This window comes from Pelophylax lessonae, assembly GCF_965119305.1.
Source record: "Pelophylax lessonae genome assembly, chromosome: 9".
In the NCBI taxonomy this organism is placed as follows: Eukaryota; Metazoa; Chordata; class Amphibia; order Anura; family Ranidae; genus Pelophylax; species Pelophylax lessonae.
The window spans coordinates 264,323,461-264,340,944 of record NC_138776.1 but is presented as its reverse complement, the minus strand read 5'-3'; the positions used below and the strand labels follow the sequence as shown (position 1 = coordinate 264,340,944).

At 47.9% G+C, this 17,484-nt stretch overlaps 4 protein-coding genes across 5 annotated transcripts in view; 1 reads left to right on the top strand and 3 right to left on the bottom strand.

The window, feature by feature from the left end:
- LOC309562677 (uncharacterized protein) overlaps nt 1-17,484 on the top strand; it is a 420,285-nt gene that overhangs the window by 220,534 nt on the left and 182,267 nt on the right. The gene's annotated exons all lie outside the window — the stretch shown is intronic.
- The window catches only part of LOC309564435 (uncharacterized protein), a gene marked incomplete at its 5' end in the record, with an annotated part of 253,943 nt that overhangs the window by 124,820 nt on the left and 111,639 nt on the right, over nt 1-17,484 (bottom strand). The window contains 3 exon segments of the mRNA XM_082269065.1: nt 11,178-11,253; nt 12,795-12,909; nt 12,986-14,137. Coding sequence (XP_082125191.1) covers nt 11,178-11,253; nt 12,795-12,909; nt 12,986-14,137 — 1,343 coding nt within the window.
- LOC309563916 (uncharacterized protein) overlaps nt 1-17,484 on the bottom strand; it is a gene marked incomplete at its 3' end in the record, with an annotated part of 182,514 nt that overhangs the window by 121,641 nt on the left and 43,389 nt on the right. The window lies entirely within an intron of this gene.
- On the bottom strand, nt 14,191-16,372 carry LOC309563914 (uncharacterized protein; the record flags this gene model as incomplete). The annotated part of the gene is made up of 4 exons (XM_082268547.1): nt 14,191-14,195; nt 14,279-14,602; nt 16,062-16,203; nt 16,301-16,372. 4 exons carry the CDS (start codon nt 16,370-16,372, stop codon nt 14,191-14,193), a joined length of 543 nt encoding a protein of 180 aa, XP_082124673.1.

The window sequence follows — 17,484 nt, the reverse complement described above, 5'->3', positions numbered from 1 at the left end:
CAATTGAGTATGGTCTGTCATACTTTTTTTGTTTGCACTAACATACAATTTTTCAGGACAAGCTTTCAGGGTGTTCTCTTCTTCAAGGTCCATAATACGGCAACAATCACCTCAAGTATGTTATCACCTATAAACCTAAAATGGTAATATCCTGGAAACGGTGAATATAAAACCTATACATGTTACCCTTCCCCACCCACCCAGACCAGAAGGTTTGCCTCAAGGGCCAACAACAGTCCCCTCAGCACTCCATCTCCCACCAGACGTCCTTGCCAGCATGACTCATCCATAATTAAGGGCTGGTTCAACCACCCTGCCAGGCCCATCACCCAGGAATTGACCAAGCTCCCCAGAGCATGCATAACGACCCCTTCTATCCTCCGCCCTCCAGTTTCCAGAACGTTCTCCAGCTTTCCAGAACCACCGGGAAGCACCAGAGAAATTTACAGAGGGTTTACTTTAGGTCAAGGCATCAGTTATCCTGCCTTGACTTAAAGTAAACCCATGACCCAATTAAGTTTTACAGGTTTAAGTATGAGACAAAAACTGAATTTTTGTAAGATCTTACCTGTAAAATTCCTGAGTCCTCAGACAGTCGCCGCCACTTCATCACTAATGGGGTTATTGACCTTTGCTCCGCAGGAGTAGCTAGGCAACAAAATAGTTAATATCAAAGCTTTTAACATATCCCACCCCTAGGGGGTGGTCCCCTCAGTCAATACCTCCCTGTCCCTGCACTCTCAACTCAGTTTCAGTAGCATAGCAGTAGAGTACATAAACAAACCCCAAAAGAGGGGCGGGGGCGGCGACTGTCGGAGGACTCAGAGAAAGGAATTTTACAGGTAAGATCTTACAAAAATTCAGTTTTCTCTTACGTCCTCCGACAGTCGCCGCCACTTCATATTCATCACTAATGGGGACGTCCCATAGCAGTGTAGACATGAGGGGTGGGAAAAAAAGCAGCCGCGCCTAAAGCAACGCAGTACCCACATCAGAGAAAGGAACCTTAGCAAGTAAGAGAACCAACTGGGTAACAGGAAAAAAAACGTGCTCAACAGGAGCAACAACCCAGGAAAACAAGTAACCTAGGGATAAAGACATCCCAACAGCCAAGGACCCAAAACAAGGGGCCCTAAGGCACTGCCGCACTAAGAACTTTGCGGCCAAAAGAAGCATCCGCCGATGCCTGAACATCCACCTTGTAGAATTTTGAGAAGGTGTGAACTGACGACCAAGTCGCCGCCTTACACACCTGTGTCACAGAAGCCTGATGATGATAGGCCCAAGACGTACTCAGAGACCTGGTAGAGTGCACCTTCACAGGGAAAGGGGGAACCTTCCCCTTCAAAGCATAGGCTTGCACAATGGTCTGTCTGATCCATTTGGCGATGGTCGCAGCCAACGCTGCCATGCCCTTCCGAGGACCCTCTGGAAGAACAAAAAGAGAATCTGACTTGCGAAAGGATTTTGTCGATGACAGGTAAACCCTGATCGCCCGAACAACATCCAAGGAATGCAAAGCCACCTCCCTTGGATGCTTAGGCTTCGCGCAAAGCGAAGGCAAGACAATGTCCTCATTGAGGTGAAATTCCGAGATCCTCTTCGGAAGAAAAGAAGGGTTAGGTCGCAAGACCACCTTATCCAGGTGAATCACCAAGTAGGGAGAGCGGCAGGACAATCCTGCCAGCTCCGACACCCTGCGAGCCGAAGTGATCGCCACCAAAAAGGCAACCTTTTTGGACAACAGATGCAACGAGATCTCCCTGATCATTTCAAAGGGAGTATGCTGCAACACGGACAGAACAAGGTTCAAGTCCCATGGAGGCAAAGGATCCCTCCTAGGAGGGGCCAAATGTCGCACCCCTTGAACAAAGGTGCTAACCAAAGAATTAGACGCCACAGGGCGTTGAAAAAGAATGGCCAGCGCAGAGATCTGACCCTTAATCGTGGCCAACGCCAAACGCTGGTCCACTCCAGTCTGGAGGAAAGCCAACACTCTCGATACCGAGTACGAGCGAGGGGAATACCCCCTGGACTCACACCAGGCAAAATACGCCTTCCAAGTGCGGTAGTAAATCTTCCCCGAAGAGGCTTTTCTAGCCTTGATCAAAGTGGGAATGACCTCAGGGGAGAGACCCCTATCCTGCAGGACCTGACTTTCAACAGCCAGGCCGTTAAAGCCAGCGACTGTAAAGCAGGATGGAATATCGGTCCTTGAGACAGGAGATCTTCTCGAAGAGGCAGACGCCACGGAGCGTCGACCGCCAGATTCACGAGGTCTGCGTACCAAGACCGGCGAGGCCAGTCTGGCGCCACCAGAATCACCGTGCGCGGTTCCGAGGCCAACCTGCGAAGGAACCTGGACAGCAGCTGAATCGGTGGAAAGGCATACAGACGATACTGACTCCAGGACGTCACCAACGCGTCTGAGGCGTCTGCCCGAGGATCGCACGTCCTTGCTACGAACCTTTCCACCTTGTTGTTTAGACGAGACGCGAACAGGTCCACATCTGGGGACCCCCACTTCGCGCACAGCATCTGAAAGACTTCTGGGTGAAGGGACCATTCACCCTGGTCCAGGGTCTGGAGACTCAGATAATCCGCCTGCCAGTTCTCCACTCCCGGAATGTGAACTGCCGTTATCGCCGGGACATGCGTCTCGGCCCAAGACAGAATGTCGGCCACTTCCCGAGCCGCGCGGGCACTCCTGGTGCCCCCTTGGTGGTTGATGTAGGCCACCGCCGTGGCATTGTCAGTCTGCACCCGAACCGGACAGCCTTGAAGCCTGTCCGTCCAACGCAGAAGGCAGAGATGAATTGCCCGCAATTCTAGAATGTTGATCGGAAGGGAGGATTCATCCCCCGACCAAGTTCCCTGGGCGGACAGAACGCCCAGGACACCACCCCAGCCCGACAGGCTGGCATCCGTGGTGATCACCGTCCATGACAATGGACGAAAAGACTTGCCCCCCGACACCGCCGGGGACTGGAGCCACCACAAAAGACCCCTTCGGGTAAGGCGGCTCAACGAAATCCGCAGATCCAGAGATTGCGGACGCCCGTCCCACTTGGCCAGGACCTCCGCCTGAAGATCCCGTGTGTGAAACTGGGCGAAGGGAATCGCCTCGAAAGCCAAGACCATCAATCCCAGACACCTCATACACGTCCGGAGGGACGCGCACTGATTGTCCCTGAGGGACCTGACTTCGTTCTGAAGTGTCCGGAGCTTGTCTTCCGGCAGGAAGACCTTCGCTTGAACAGAGTCCAATATCATTCCCAGGTAGGGAAGACGAACGGACGGACACAACGTTGACTTTGGGAAATTTATCGTCCAACCGAACTCCTGCAGAGTCTGCATCGTGATGGACAGGTCGTTCACCAGGCCCTGACTGGTCGCAGACCGAATCAAGATATCGTCCAGATACCCCAAGACAGAGATGCCCTGGGCTCTCAGTAAAGCCAGGACCGGCGCAAGCACCTTGGTGAAAACCCACGGAGCCGAAGCGAGACCGAAGGACAACGCCACAAATTGGAAGTGATCCTCCACAATCGCGAACCGAAGGTACCTCTGGTGACCCTCGAAAATTGGAATGTGAAGGTACGCATCCTTCAGATCGATGGAGGCCATGAATTCCCCCGGAACCAGGGCAGCCACCACCGAGCGCAGGGATTCCATGCGGAACTTGCGAACCCGCACAAAGCGGTTCAGAGCTTTCAAGTCCAGAATCGGACGTACCTTGCCCTCCTTTCTGGGCACAGTGAACAGATTGGAATAGAACCCCCAAAATCTGTCCCGAGGAGGCACCGGAACCACCACTCCCTGGGCCCGCAGGTCCCGCACCGCCAGGTGCAGATCCCGCAAGCGCTCCGGAGTCAGCTGAAGGTTTGAGGGGAAAAATCTGCCCGCCGGCCGAGAGAGAAACTCGATCTTGTAACCAGATCGAACGATTTCCTGAACCCACCTGTCCCACCGGTCCAGCCAGGGTTGAAGAAAACCGAGCAAACGTCCCCCCACCCCAGAACTGGGTGAGGGCATCCCTTCAGGCCGCATCGTTACGGGCAGCGGACCCGGACTGGCCGGACTTCTGCCTACCCGTCCACAGCTTCTTCTTGGAGCCTTGGCCCTTGAAGGGCTTGCCCTTATAGTGCGACCGAAAGGCACGAAAGGACCCCTGAGAGGGTCTAAACGAGGTATTCTTCTTACCGTGAACAAACTTACTCTTGTGAGTTTGGGGCAAGAGAGTGCTCTTACCCCCAGAAATACCCTTAATCAGAGTATCCAAAGATTCGCCAAAAAGGCGAGATCCCGCGTAGGGCAAGTTAGCTAGAGTCTTGCGAGAAGATTGGTCAACAGACCAACATTTCAGCCATATCAGGCGGCGGTTCAATACCGCCACACTTGAAAGACGCGCAGCCAAAGGGACCAAATCCAAGTCCGCATCACACAAATACATGACACCCTGATGAACTTGATCCACCATAGCCAATGTCGTCGTGGAGCAGAGTCAGCCACCAGGGTGCGCCTGAGCACCTGCGTCCAATCCGCAATATCCTGGGCTGCCATAATGGAAGCAAAAATAGGCTTCAACATAGAGCCAGCAACCGTATAGGCATGACGGGCCAGAGATTCCAATCTCCTGTCCGTCGGGTCCCGGAACACCGGGGTATCCTCAGCAGGGATCGCAGTTAATTTATTCAAAATCGCCACCGCGTGATCCACCTGAGGCGGCACACACCAACGCTCATCAGTAGCCGGTGTAAAGGGATAACGCAGCTTGAACCTACTAGGCACAGCAAAAGGCTTTTTTAAATTGCGCCATTGCTCATCAACAGCGCGCTGAAATTCCGTAGAGCAAGGAAAAACCTGCGCAGTATTGCGTTTCCTTTGCGTCCCATAAGAGGACATCAAAACAGGAGGACATGGTTCATCCTGCAAATGCAGCGTTTGCTTGATAGAAGCAACTAACTCATCCATGAGTGCAAGCTCTTCGGACGAGCCAGGGGGAGAATTATCAACCCCTGCCACCTCAGCCTCCCCGTCAGACCCCACAAAGTCTAGGGATGAGTGAGACCCTGAGAAGGGCACTCCAACCATAGCAGCCCCATCGCCCTCTGAATCAGAGGAAATAGACACCCTGGGCCGTTTTGTGGATCGATCAGCCACCAGCATCTGCACTTGAGCAGCTAAGTTTGCCACAATAGTGGCCAGATCAGCCCCTTGGCCACCCACCAAGGTGGGAGGAAACTTGCAATCCTGAGAATCCATGCACCAGCAATATAAGGAAAAAAGGGGTACTGCCCCTTTAAGATCGCGTCGAGCGTAGCCCACCGCACCCACTGAATACACCGACCCCCACAGGGATAAGAAACTGGGCAAGGAATACAGGAAAACAGGGAAGATAAAAACCTGGAGAGATCACACAGGCTGCTGCACCGATCGCTGTCCCAGAGCAAAAGGAAGTGATGCAAGACTGACCACCCCTATGAAGCCTATGCAAGGCTACACAAACATGGCCGCTGAGGATTCCTTGGGCAAATAGAACATGGCGCCGACATGTGGCCTGATCGATCGCCGCCAAAAAGGCGGCGTTTTGTCGCCAAAAACGCCGTGCATTACCACACAGGACTGGTCACCCTGATTTTGCCTCAAAAAAATGGCGGGTCGCCGCAGCGATCGCCGCACAGCATGCCACAAAACTGACTGCTTCATGCTTACATCCAGCAGAGCGGGAGAGCCCCCCCCCCTTCACATACCACACACAGGCAGCAAGTCCACACAGGAACTGACAGGGAGCACAGCAGCCACACAGACATGCAGGGTCACACAGTCCCAGACTGACACCCAAATAGACAGGTCCCCACATAGAGGTACACTTACCAGTCCGGATGGCGTGGGGAGCCTGCTCCAGCGACCAAACCGCTGCACTGAGGACAGGGAGTGTCGCAAGCATGACGCAGCGGAACTGCGGTGCGAAACCGCAATGGCGTCCAGTGAGGTAGCCACCTCACCGATAGCATCCCTGCAGCGAACGGGGATGGGTCGTTCAATGTGCCAGGGCAAAACCTAAGCTGAACGCTCGATGGCAGGCTGGGAAGCCCCTGGCCCTGAGCCCTGGGATCCAGGGTGGCCAGACTGAGACCCAGCTCCGCACGATCATCTTCATCAGAAGAGCTAACTAACGCTGAAAATTAAACAGCTAAGTAAAAGAAAGAGAAAAAACTCCAAATAAAATCAAAAAGAGAAAAGAAGCTGAGACTAAGAGCCCCAGCACAGGAACAGCCCAACCTACTCCTGAGCTAGGCATTAGAAACGGAGTTGGGAATGCAGGAAGCAGGGAGGTATTGACTGAGGGGACCACCCCCTAGAGGTGGGATATGTTAAAAGCTTTGATATTAACTATTTTGTTGCCTAGCTACTCCTGCGGAGAAAAGGTCAATAACCCCATTAGTGATGAATATGAAGTAGCGGCGACTGTCGGAGGACGTAAGAGAAACATACATTTTTCTGCACTCACACTAGTAGAACACTACAGGGCGCTACACAACTACTTTTTAAAACAATCTACCGAGCTGCCCAGTACTAGTTCTTGAGGGAGTCCATTCCGTATTTCAACAGCTCCTATTGTGAAGAAACCTTTCCGTATGTGGAGTTTAAATCTCTTTTCCTCCAGATGTAAAGAGTGCCCCCTATTCCTTTTACCGAGGGTTACTGGGTATAAATGTAAAATAAGATCCTATTACCTCCTCTACTGCCAGTTCCACCAATGTCTCCTCACTACTTCCTGACTCACCTTTCACCCAGGACTTCCTATATATGTACTCTTACATCACTTCCTGTCTGCACCTGACATCACTTCCTGTCGTTGCATTCCACTGACTATAAGTGAGATCGCCACCTTGTGAGGAATATAAACACTGAAGTCTACGTTATGTTCCATCATTCCGTCCCTTGCCTCGTGATCCATTCTTCTATCAGGTTAAATCGATGATCACACACACACAGATTATACAGAAAAATAATGATATCAACATTTTATTTTTTTACAATGTTTTCATTTGATGACCAATATACAGACTCTATACACACTCTATTACCAAAAGTATTGGGACGCCTGCCTTTACACACACATGAACTTTAATGGCATCCCAGTCTTAGTCCGCAGGGTACAATATTGAGTTGGCCCACCCTTTGGAGCTATAACAGCTTCAACTCTAATGGGAATGCTGTCCACAAGGTTTAGGAATGTGTTTATGGGAATGTTTGACCATTCTTACAAAAGCACTTTTGTGAGGTCTTCTGGAAAGGCTGTCCACAAGGTTTAGGAGTGTGTCTATGGGAAGATTTGACCGGTCTTCCAGAAGTGCATTTGTGAGGTCAGGTACTGATGTTTGACAAGAAGGCCTGGGTCGCAGTCTCCACTCTAACTCATTCCAATGGTGGTCTATCTGGTTGAGGTCAGGACTCTGTGCAGGCCAGTCAAGTTCCTCCACCCCAGACTCGCTCATCCATGTCTTTATGGACCTTGCTGGTCCAAATCACTCGGTGGAACGGGGATAATGGTGTGGGGTTGTTTTTCAAAGATTGGGCAATGAAGGGAAATCTTAAGGCGTCAGCATACCAAGACATTTTGGACAATTTCATGCTCCCAACTTTGTGGGAACAGTTTGGGGATGGCCACTTCCAGTTCCAACATGACTGCGCACCAGTGCACAAAGCAAGGTCTATAAAGACATGAATGAGCCAGTTTGGAGTGGAGGAACTTGACTGACCTCAACTCAGTAGAACACCTTTGGGATGAATTAGAGGGGAGATTGCGAGCCAGGCCTTCTCTCGAACATCAGTGCCTGACCTCACAAATGCGCTTCTGGAATAATGGTCAAACATTCCCATAGACACACTCCTAAACCTTGTGGACAGCCTTGAGTTGGAGCTGTTATAGCTGCAAAGGGTGGGCCAATTCAATATTGAACCCTATGGACAAAGACTGGGATGCCATTAAAGTTCATGTGCATGTAAAGACAGGCGTCCCAATACTTTTGGTAATATAGTGTATATAATGTTCCTTTCCCAATAAATGTACATGATCCATCCTCCTATTGTTATGAAAAGAGATGAAGCTTCCTCTTCCTCCAGATGAAATAGCCCTCCCTCCATTGCCCACACAACATTCTTTGGAACCTTTATGCCCTCATTATAGTATAAATCTTTCCACAATACCATCTGCAGGAAAGCTCTTTCCAATCCTTTGCACTTCTTTGAACCCTTTTGCTGCCTTGTTACTGATTTAGTCTTCCAGTGTCTATAGCATTCTGGGCTCCCCATTCTGTATCTGTTATATTGGCTCTATACTGCCCCCTGGCTGCCATGCTTAGGACAATTTAATAGCGTGTATGCTAGTACTAGACACGTGCGGTTCCTTCCGTTCCAAATCAAAATTCGCCCAGATTTTTTGTATTATTATTTACAATAGTAACAAAATATAAAAAAATCTGAAATAACAAAACAAAATTCGAACCAAAGTTCAAACCGAATTTGAATCAAATTTGAAAATAAAATCGAATTTGAACACCAGAATAGAATAAATAGAACAGAAAATAAAGGAAAAAGAAAAAAAATAGAATAGAGTAAAACAGAACTGAATTGAATAGAAAATCAAAGAATATAATAAAATAGAATAACAAATGAATAGAATAGATTAGAATAGAATAGAATAGAATATACAATTGTAGTATTAGAGTCGTGGATGGCTTTGTATATTGCGGTTAGTATTTTGAACGTAATTTGTAATCAGAGGCCAGTGGAGGGATTGGCAGAGAGGGGTGGAGGACACTGAATGGAAGCCAGTGGAGAGATTGGCAGAGAGGGGGGGGGGGACACTGAATGGAAGTCAGTGGAGGGATTGACAGAGAGGAATGGAGGACACTGACTGGATACCAGTGTAGAGATTGTCAGAGAGAGGTGGAGGACACTGAATGGAGGCCAGTGGAGGGATTGGCAGAGAAGGGCGGAGGACACTAAATGGAGGGCAGTGGAGGGATTGGCAGAGAGGGGTGGAGGACACTGAATGGAGGCTAGTGGAGGGTTTTGCAGAGAGGGATGGAGGGCACTGGAGGGATTGGCACAGAGGGGCGGAGGACACTGAATGAAGGGCAGTGGAGGGATTGGCAGAGAGGGGTGGAGGACACTGAATGGAAGCCTACTGAGGGATTGGCAGAAAGAGGTGGAGGACACTGAATGGAGGGTATTGGAGGGATTGGCATAGAGGGGCAGAGGACATTAAATGGAATCCAGTGAAGGGATTAGCAGAGAGGGGTGGAGTACACTGAATGGAAGCCAGTAGAGGGATTGGCAGAGAAGGGTAGAGGACACTGAATGGAGGCCAGTGGAGGGATTGGCAGGGAGGGGTGACGGACACTGAATGGAGGCCAATGGAGGGATTGGCAGAGAGGGGTGGAGGGCACTGATTGGAGAGCAGTGGAGGGATTGGCAGAGAGGGGTGGAGGACACTCAGTAGAGCCCAGTTGAGGGATTGGCGTAGAGGGGTGGAGGACACTGAATGAAGGGCAGTGGAGGAATTGGCAGAGAGGGGTGGAGGACACAGAATGGAAGCCAGTGGAGAGATTGGCAGAGAGGGGTGGAGGACACTGAATGGAAGTCAGTGGAGGGATTGGCACAGAGGGGAGGAGGACACTGAATGGAAGCCAGTGGAGGGATTGGCAGAGAGGGGTGGAGGGCACTAAATGGAGGGATTGGCAGAGAGGGGTAGAGGACACTGAATGGAGACTAGTGTAGAGATTGTCAGAGAGAGGTGGAGGGCACTGAATGGGGAGCAGTAGAGGGATTGGCAGAGGGGTGGAGGACACTAAAAGGAGGGCAGTGGAGGGATTGGCAGAGAGGGATGGAGGACACTAAATGGAGGCCAATGGAGGAATTGTCAGGGAGGGGTGGAGGGCACTGAATGGAGAGCAGTGGAGGGATTGGCAGAAAGGGGTGGAGGACACTTAGTAGAGCCCAGTGGGATTGGCAGTGAGGGGTGGAGGACGCTGAAGGAAAGGCAGTGGAGGGATTGGCAGAGAGGGGGGGAGGACACTGAGTGGAAGCTAGCGGAGAGATTGGCAGAGAGGGGTGGAGGCCACTGAATGGAGGCCAGTGGAGGGATTGGCAGAGGGGGGGGGGGGGAACAGTGAAATTCAGGAGTGTGCCACAACTTAGCCGCAAGGGGAGCCCTCTCAGCACCTTGGCCTCGGATGAAATACGTAACATCTACATTTTTATCTTCATGCCTACTATCTATATTAATAAAATGCAAGTGTCCCTGCGTCCAGATTCCCTGTGTCCGTGGGATTGCACTACTGCGCATGTGCCCCACAGACAGCCGTTGGGACGCACACACTGCCGTGGGAAAATTGCTGTCATGGGCGAACCAAAGGTGCTGGAAACGCCAACATTGTATGTATTGTGGCCAAGACGCTCCCCTACAGCTGATAAAAATTTGGGGTTTTGGGGATGAAAGGGCGCGGAGCAGTGACCCCGAGAACCGGGCCACCCCCCGCCATAGACTCGAATGTTAAACCTGGTCACCTCGCGGTTAGGTCACGGCCCGGTTCTCGGGGTCACTGCTCCGCACCCTTTCATCCCCGAGACCCCACATTTTTATCAGCTGTAGAGGAGCTTGATGGTTACCTAGGATAATCTTTTGGGGTCTCCAGCACATATGGTTCACCCGTGACAGCTCCCCAAAAGAACCGTGACCTAACCGCGAGGTGACCAGGTTTAACATTGGAGTCTATGGCGGGGGGTGGCCCAGTTCTCTGTATCCCGTCTGATCCACTGTCGCTACATTATTATATATATATATATGTTTTTGAATAAAGTGTGGGAGAATTAGAACTCCTGTCAGAGATGTGTGTGTGTATATATATCTATACATATAAAGTCCAAGTGTCTCTGCGTCCAGTCCCTGCGTCTGTGGGATTGCGCTACTGCGCATGTGCCCCACAGCCGTTGGGACTTGGAGCGCAATGACTTGGGGCGGCCGGTGTCCTGTCGGATAATGCCTCCCGTCGAAAAATGCATCTGATGGACTGCGCATGCATGGTAAATGATGTCACTCTAGCTGACTGCTCCGCTCAGCTGGGGTTGACGTCGTCATTGCGCGTGCGCAGTCCGTCAGATACATTTTTCGACTGACCGAGAGGAGGCGGGGAGACATTATCCGACAGGACAGCGGCCGTGTAATCTGTTCTAAGTATACTAAATAATAAAAAATAAATAATAAGAAATTAAGAAATACAAAATATAACGAAATACTAAAGATACATATTAAAAACCAAATATGAAATATTATTAAAAAAAAATTTATATATATATATATATATATATATATATATTTTTTTTTTTATATATAAATGGAAGAATTTAAAAAAAAAAAAATATATATTATATATATATATATATATATATATATATATATATATACACACAGTAAATATAGCTCCTTCTGTTCTAAGTATACTAAATAATCTATACATATAAAGTCCAAGTGTCTCTGCGTCCAGTCCCTGTGTCCATGGGATTGCGCTACTGCGCATGTGCCCCACAGACAGCCGTTGGGACTTGGAGCGCAGAGACTTCGGGCGGCCGGGCAAAACTGTTGAAGCGGCGGGTGCGCGCTCGCGTGGACTTACTGCTAAGTCTGTTTTTACAAATGTTTGACCACAAATGTTCTAGCGCCCATTAATTTAACGGGCTTAATGTCTAGTATGTGTATATTATTTGTATCTAAACCTTTAAGTGTTCTTCAATAAAATCAGATTAAACAAAAAAAAACAAAAGAAGACTCAGAACAAATTATTATTAATGTGCGGAGCATTCATGTTTATTTTACAAGATTAGAAAAACTGATTAACACACAATGAAAGATATGCATGGACCGTACCACCTTCTGCAGTACAGTGAAAATATTATAATGACGTGAAAGAGCCACAAGCTATCTATAAAAGGATGACTGGTGAAGGGCCAATCCTGATGGCATGCTGTAGGGTAATGCATTTTTACAGTTATCCTTTCTGTAGAAGATATTAGACCGGGCTCCGGTCCCTTCATGTTCTTCCCCAGTCATTGTCCCTTCATGTCCTTGCCCAGTCATTGTCCCTTCATATCCTTGCCCAGTCATTGTCCCTCCATGTTCTTGCCCAGTCATTGTCCCTTCATGTTCTTCCCCAGTTATTGTCCCTTCATGTCCTTGCCCAGTCATTGTCCCTTCACGTTCTTGCCTATGTATTGCCACCATTGGTTGGTTGTTGCCCGTGTATTGGTACGGCTGTCTTTGTATAGTCATGATTGCCCATTTTTGTTCCTCCGTGTATTGCCATACCTGGCTATGGTTAGACCCATCTATGTGAGTGTGGGACCAACTCAGCCTTGTTTGTTTGGAGGACCATATATATCTCTGTAGACCTTTTTCTATCAAACCCCACTCCTGAAAGATCCAATATTTTTACCAAACCCCCAACTTACTGTAGGTGGTACAGCGCACCTTCTGGGTTTATTCTCCAGGTAAAGGGGGATCAGAGGCTGGATGGGGGGGTAAAAAAGTCCTTGTGTATGAATTTATTCCATGAGATTGGGGTCCGCATACGATACGTGCCGGGACTAGGGGGAGGGGCTTCCTCTTTTCCTGATGGATTGTTTTTTTTCCCCCAATTTATTGTTGAGGCTCACTTGTCTAATCACAGGCTCCCTTTCACAGTGAGACATTTCCCGCACTCTGAACATGAAAAAAGGATGCTCACTCATGTGAATTCTCTGGTGTCTTAGAAGTTTTCCATCTGTCAGTAAAACATTTCCCGCACTCTGAACATGAATAAGGACGCTCACAGGTGTGACTTCTCTGGTGTTTAATAAGGTCTTCCTTCAGAGCGAAACATTTCCCGCACTCAACATGAATGAGGACGCTCACCGGAATGAGCTGCCTGGTGTCCACAAAGGCTCTTTTTCGTAGTGAAACATTTCCCGCACTCTGAACATGAAAAGGGACGCTCGCCTGTGTGAATTATCTGGTGTGTACGAAGAGCTCCCATTCTAATGAAACACTTCCCACACTCTGAACATGAAAAAGGACGCTCTCCCGTGTGAATTTTCTGGTGTCTAACAAGTGCTCCGTTATCAATGAAACATTTCCCGCACTCTGAACATGAAAAGGGACGCTCACCTGTGTGAATTTTCTGGTGTCGAAGAAGTGTGCGTTTATCAAAGAAACATTTCCCGCATTCTGAACATGAAAAAGGACGCTCTCCCGTGTGATATCGCTGGTGTAGAAGAAGGTGATCAACCCTAAGAAAGCATTTCCCGCACTCTGAACATAAAAAAGGACGCTCACCGGTGTGAGTTCTCTGGTGTTTAATAAGTTCTTCCTTCAGAGCAAAACATTTCCCGCACTCTGAACATGAATGAGGACGTTCACCGGTATGCACTGCCTGGTGTCCACGAAGGCTCCTTTTCAAACTGAAACATTTCCCGCACTCTGAACATGAAAAGGGACGCTCGCCTGTGTGAATTTTCTGGTGTGTACGAAGAATTCCCATTCTCTTGAAACACTTCCCACACTCTGAACATGAAAAAGGACGCTCTCCCCTGTGAATTATTAGGTGTTTAACAAGTGTTCCTTTATCAATGAAACACTTCCCACACTCTGAACATGAAAAGGGTCGCTCACCTGTGTGAATTTTCTGGTGTTGAAGAAGTGTGGGTTTAGCAATGAAACATTTCCCGCACTCTGAACATGAAAAAGGACGCTCTCCCGTGTGATATCGCTGGTGTAGAAGAAGGTGATCAACCCTAAGAAAGCATTTCCCGCACTCTGAACATGATAAAGGATGCTCACCGGTGTGACTTCTCTGGTGTTTAATAAGGTTTTGCTTCAGAGTGAAACATTTCCCGCACTCTGAACATGAATGAGGATGTTCACCGGTATGCAATGCCTGGTGTCCACGAAGGCTCCTTTTCGAACTGAAACATTTCCCGCACTCTGAACATGAAAAGGGACGCTCACCTGTGTGAATTTTCTGGTGTCCAAGAAGTTTTCCTTTATTAATGAAACATTTCCCGCACTCTGAACATGAAAAGGGACGCTCATCTGTGTGAATTCTCTGGTGTGTACGAAGAGCTGCCATTGTCTTGAAACATTTCCTACACTCGGAACATGAAAAAGGACGCTCTTCCGTGTGAATTCTCTGGTGTGTACGAAGAGCTCCCATTGTCTTGAAACACTTCCCACACTCTGAACATGAAAAAGGACGCTCTCCCAAGGGACGTTTTCCCATGTGACCCCTGTCCCGTAAAGAAGACTCCTTGGCTTGGGTGGATTGATCCGCACTGTGAGATGTCAGTTGGACATCTGAAGTCATAGTATGGGATTTATCAGGAGATTCCTCAGGATAAGAAGGATCCATTGATCCCTCCAGATGGTAAGGTCGGTGATCTGTGGTTGGAGTAATGGGATCTTCTCCTGGAGAACATTGTGTGATGTCATCGTCTTCTGCCTTGAAATCTGAAGGGGAAATAGAATCTCCCTCCGAGGGATTCAGAAGAAAGCGTCCATCTGTAAGAAAACAATTATTACTCGCTTGAAGACCACACTTTTTCTTGTAGACCTAAGGGTCTGGTATAGATTTGAGGGGGGAGGGGAACTTTTATTTTTTTAAAATTTGGTGTGGGATTCTCCTTAACTAGATGACCCCGGCGTTATAGTCGAATGACGGCTACAGCGCGGACCTAAATTGCCGGGAGGGCGGCCCGGATCGCTCTGTGATCGGTGGGTCCATGATATTCGGCTGATCACAGATCAGAGTAAGGGGGTGATCCCGCCCCCTTACCAAGTGGTCAGCCAATGACAGCTGATCATGTAAAGTAAACAGCAGCCGGTGATCAGCTGTTTATTCCTCCTCACACTGTCAGTGCCAGCAGGAAGAACAACAACGATCGCCGCCTGCTGTCAGAGGGACATCGGTCCCGAAGAGGAAAGGATTCCATGCCCCCAGTGCCACCTTCCAGTGCCCACCAGTGCAATCTGCCAGTGCCCACCAGTGCCACCTACCAGTACTCAGCAGTGACACTCACCAGAGCCCACCTACCAGTGCTCACCAGTGACACTCACCAGTGCAATCTGCCAGTGCCCACTAGTGACACCTATCAGAGCTTACCAGTGCCTATCATTGCCCATCAGTGCCACCCATCAATGCCCATCAGTGCCGCCTATTGGTGCCCTTCAGTGCCGCCCATCAGTGGTGCCTTATTAGTGCAGCCTATCAGTGCCCACCAGTGCCGCCTCATCAGCGCACATCAATGAAGGAGAAAAATTATCTGTTTGTAAAATTTTATAACAAACTATAAAAATTGTTGGGTTTTTTTTCAAAATTTTCGGGGTTTTTTTTGTGGGTTCAGGAAAAAATAAAACCCCAGCTGTGATTAAATACCACCAAAAGAAATCTCTATTTGTTTGAAAAAAAATGATAAAAATTTCATTTGGGTACAGTGTAGCACGACCGCGCAATCGTCATTCAAAGTGTGACAGCACTGAAAGCTGAAAATTGGCCTGGGAAGGAAGGGGGGGGGGGGGGTTAAGTGCCCAGCAGGCAAGCGGTTAAAATCCATACCAGACCCAAAGGGCCTGATATGGATTGGGAGGAGACCTCCATGCAGGTTTTTTTTTCCTTATTGCCAGCAAATTCAGCAATGTTTTGTTTCTCATTCAGCTGTCAGTGGGGAAGCCCGCTGACAGCTGATGACTCATCTGTTGTTAAGGCTTCCCAGCCCGCTCCTTAACAACCTATTCACTGTGCGCTTGGCGGGGAAGCATCCCGCTGAGCGCACTGAAAGCTCGGGTGAATACCCGAACGGGTGATGTTCGGGGCTGAACTCATGCTTGGCCCGAACCGATCGCCCCAACCCTGCTATAGATGAAGAAGTTGGGAAATTGTCTCAACCTAACAATGTAACTACATATTCTATACTCATACAATTAAATAAAAATGTGAACAGTTTCCCTGTTTATTACTTACTTGTGTCCATATGTAGAGAAGATTCCTCCTGTTTACTTTCCATAATCATCTCCTCCTCCTCCATAGACTGCTGATCTCCACTCACCAACTTCTCTTCTTCTTCCTCTTTAACCTCAACTTTGAGGTCTTTCAGCTCCTCACCCTAAACCCCAAGATAATAGGAAAGGAATAAGAAATGACATAGAAGAATGTCCTCTAGTAGAACTATTTTCAAGTTTGTTTTCCCCAGTCCCATCTACCTGATCATTCTCTTTATAGGTGAGATCTTCCTGGGTGGAATCCCGAGAATACAGAGGACCTCTCTCCTCCATAGACTGCCGATCTCCACTCACCAATCTCTCTTCTTCTTCCTCCTCTTTAACTTCAACTTTGATGGCTTTCCGTTCTTCACCCTGAACCCCAAAGATGACAGAATATATTTATTAAAAAGGAAAAAAAAAAGAAGATTTAGATGAATGTCCTGTCAGAGCTTGGAATGATTTTTTAAGTCTACATTGTCAGAATATTTATACTGCTCTGATATACCCGTGTCTATTTATGTAAATAAGCAAAGATCTGTAAGGTAGGAGAACCTCAACTTTTTTCCACAAATCAATAACGAGTTCTTTTTAATCGATTCATTTCTTTTTAACAGCATATACCAATCTTAGTGAAAACAGTCTACAGTAGGGAATATATAAGAATATTTATTCACAAAACATGTATTCACAATAAATGATTAGACTTGAGGTGACACAAAGAGATAACTCTGACATAAAATACAAACTTAAATGATAAAAGCAATGTGATGTGTAGCTCAATAATGAAATTAAAAATAAAGCAAGATTACGTTTTTCCCAGGTATAGTAGAAACCATACATAAGTGTTCTATATAATCAGACCACAATTGTCTGTGAATTGCGCAGCCAACAGTCACTCCACTGCAGTTGGAAGTGAGAATAGGCTATGCAAAACGGGAGGCTAATATTACGCTAATCTGATATTAATAAAAAAAAGTATAAAAACAAAAATCAGCTTTTAGATAAAAATCTACTATGGTTCCTACGGCTGGTACTGTAATCTCGTTACCCTTAAATATGAGATATATAACATATAAGAAAGGAAATAAACAATATTAAATAATAATCAAATAAACAGCAAAGTATATTTACCACATTTAAGATGGCTGTTAGCTTAAATGGTCGTTACCAGAGTCCTTAAGATGGCTGCCTTCCCAAAATGGTGGCCAGATAGGGAGGAGTTTCATTTGGCGTCCTTCAAAGTTTCAGATAAAGGATGGAGCAAGATGGAGTACGTATAGATGAGTATATGTATGGATGTAGTAAGTGTAATGAATGTTGTCGTAATGTGTGTGTGTCCTATAGCATCTGGGGTCCCTTTTTATATTGTGTTGAACAAAAGGCCAGTAAAATTACCATAAGCT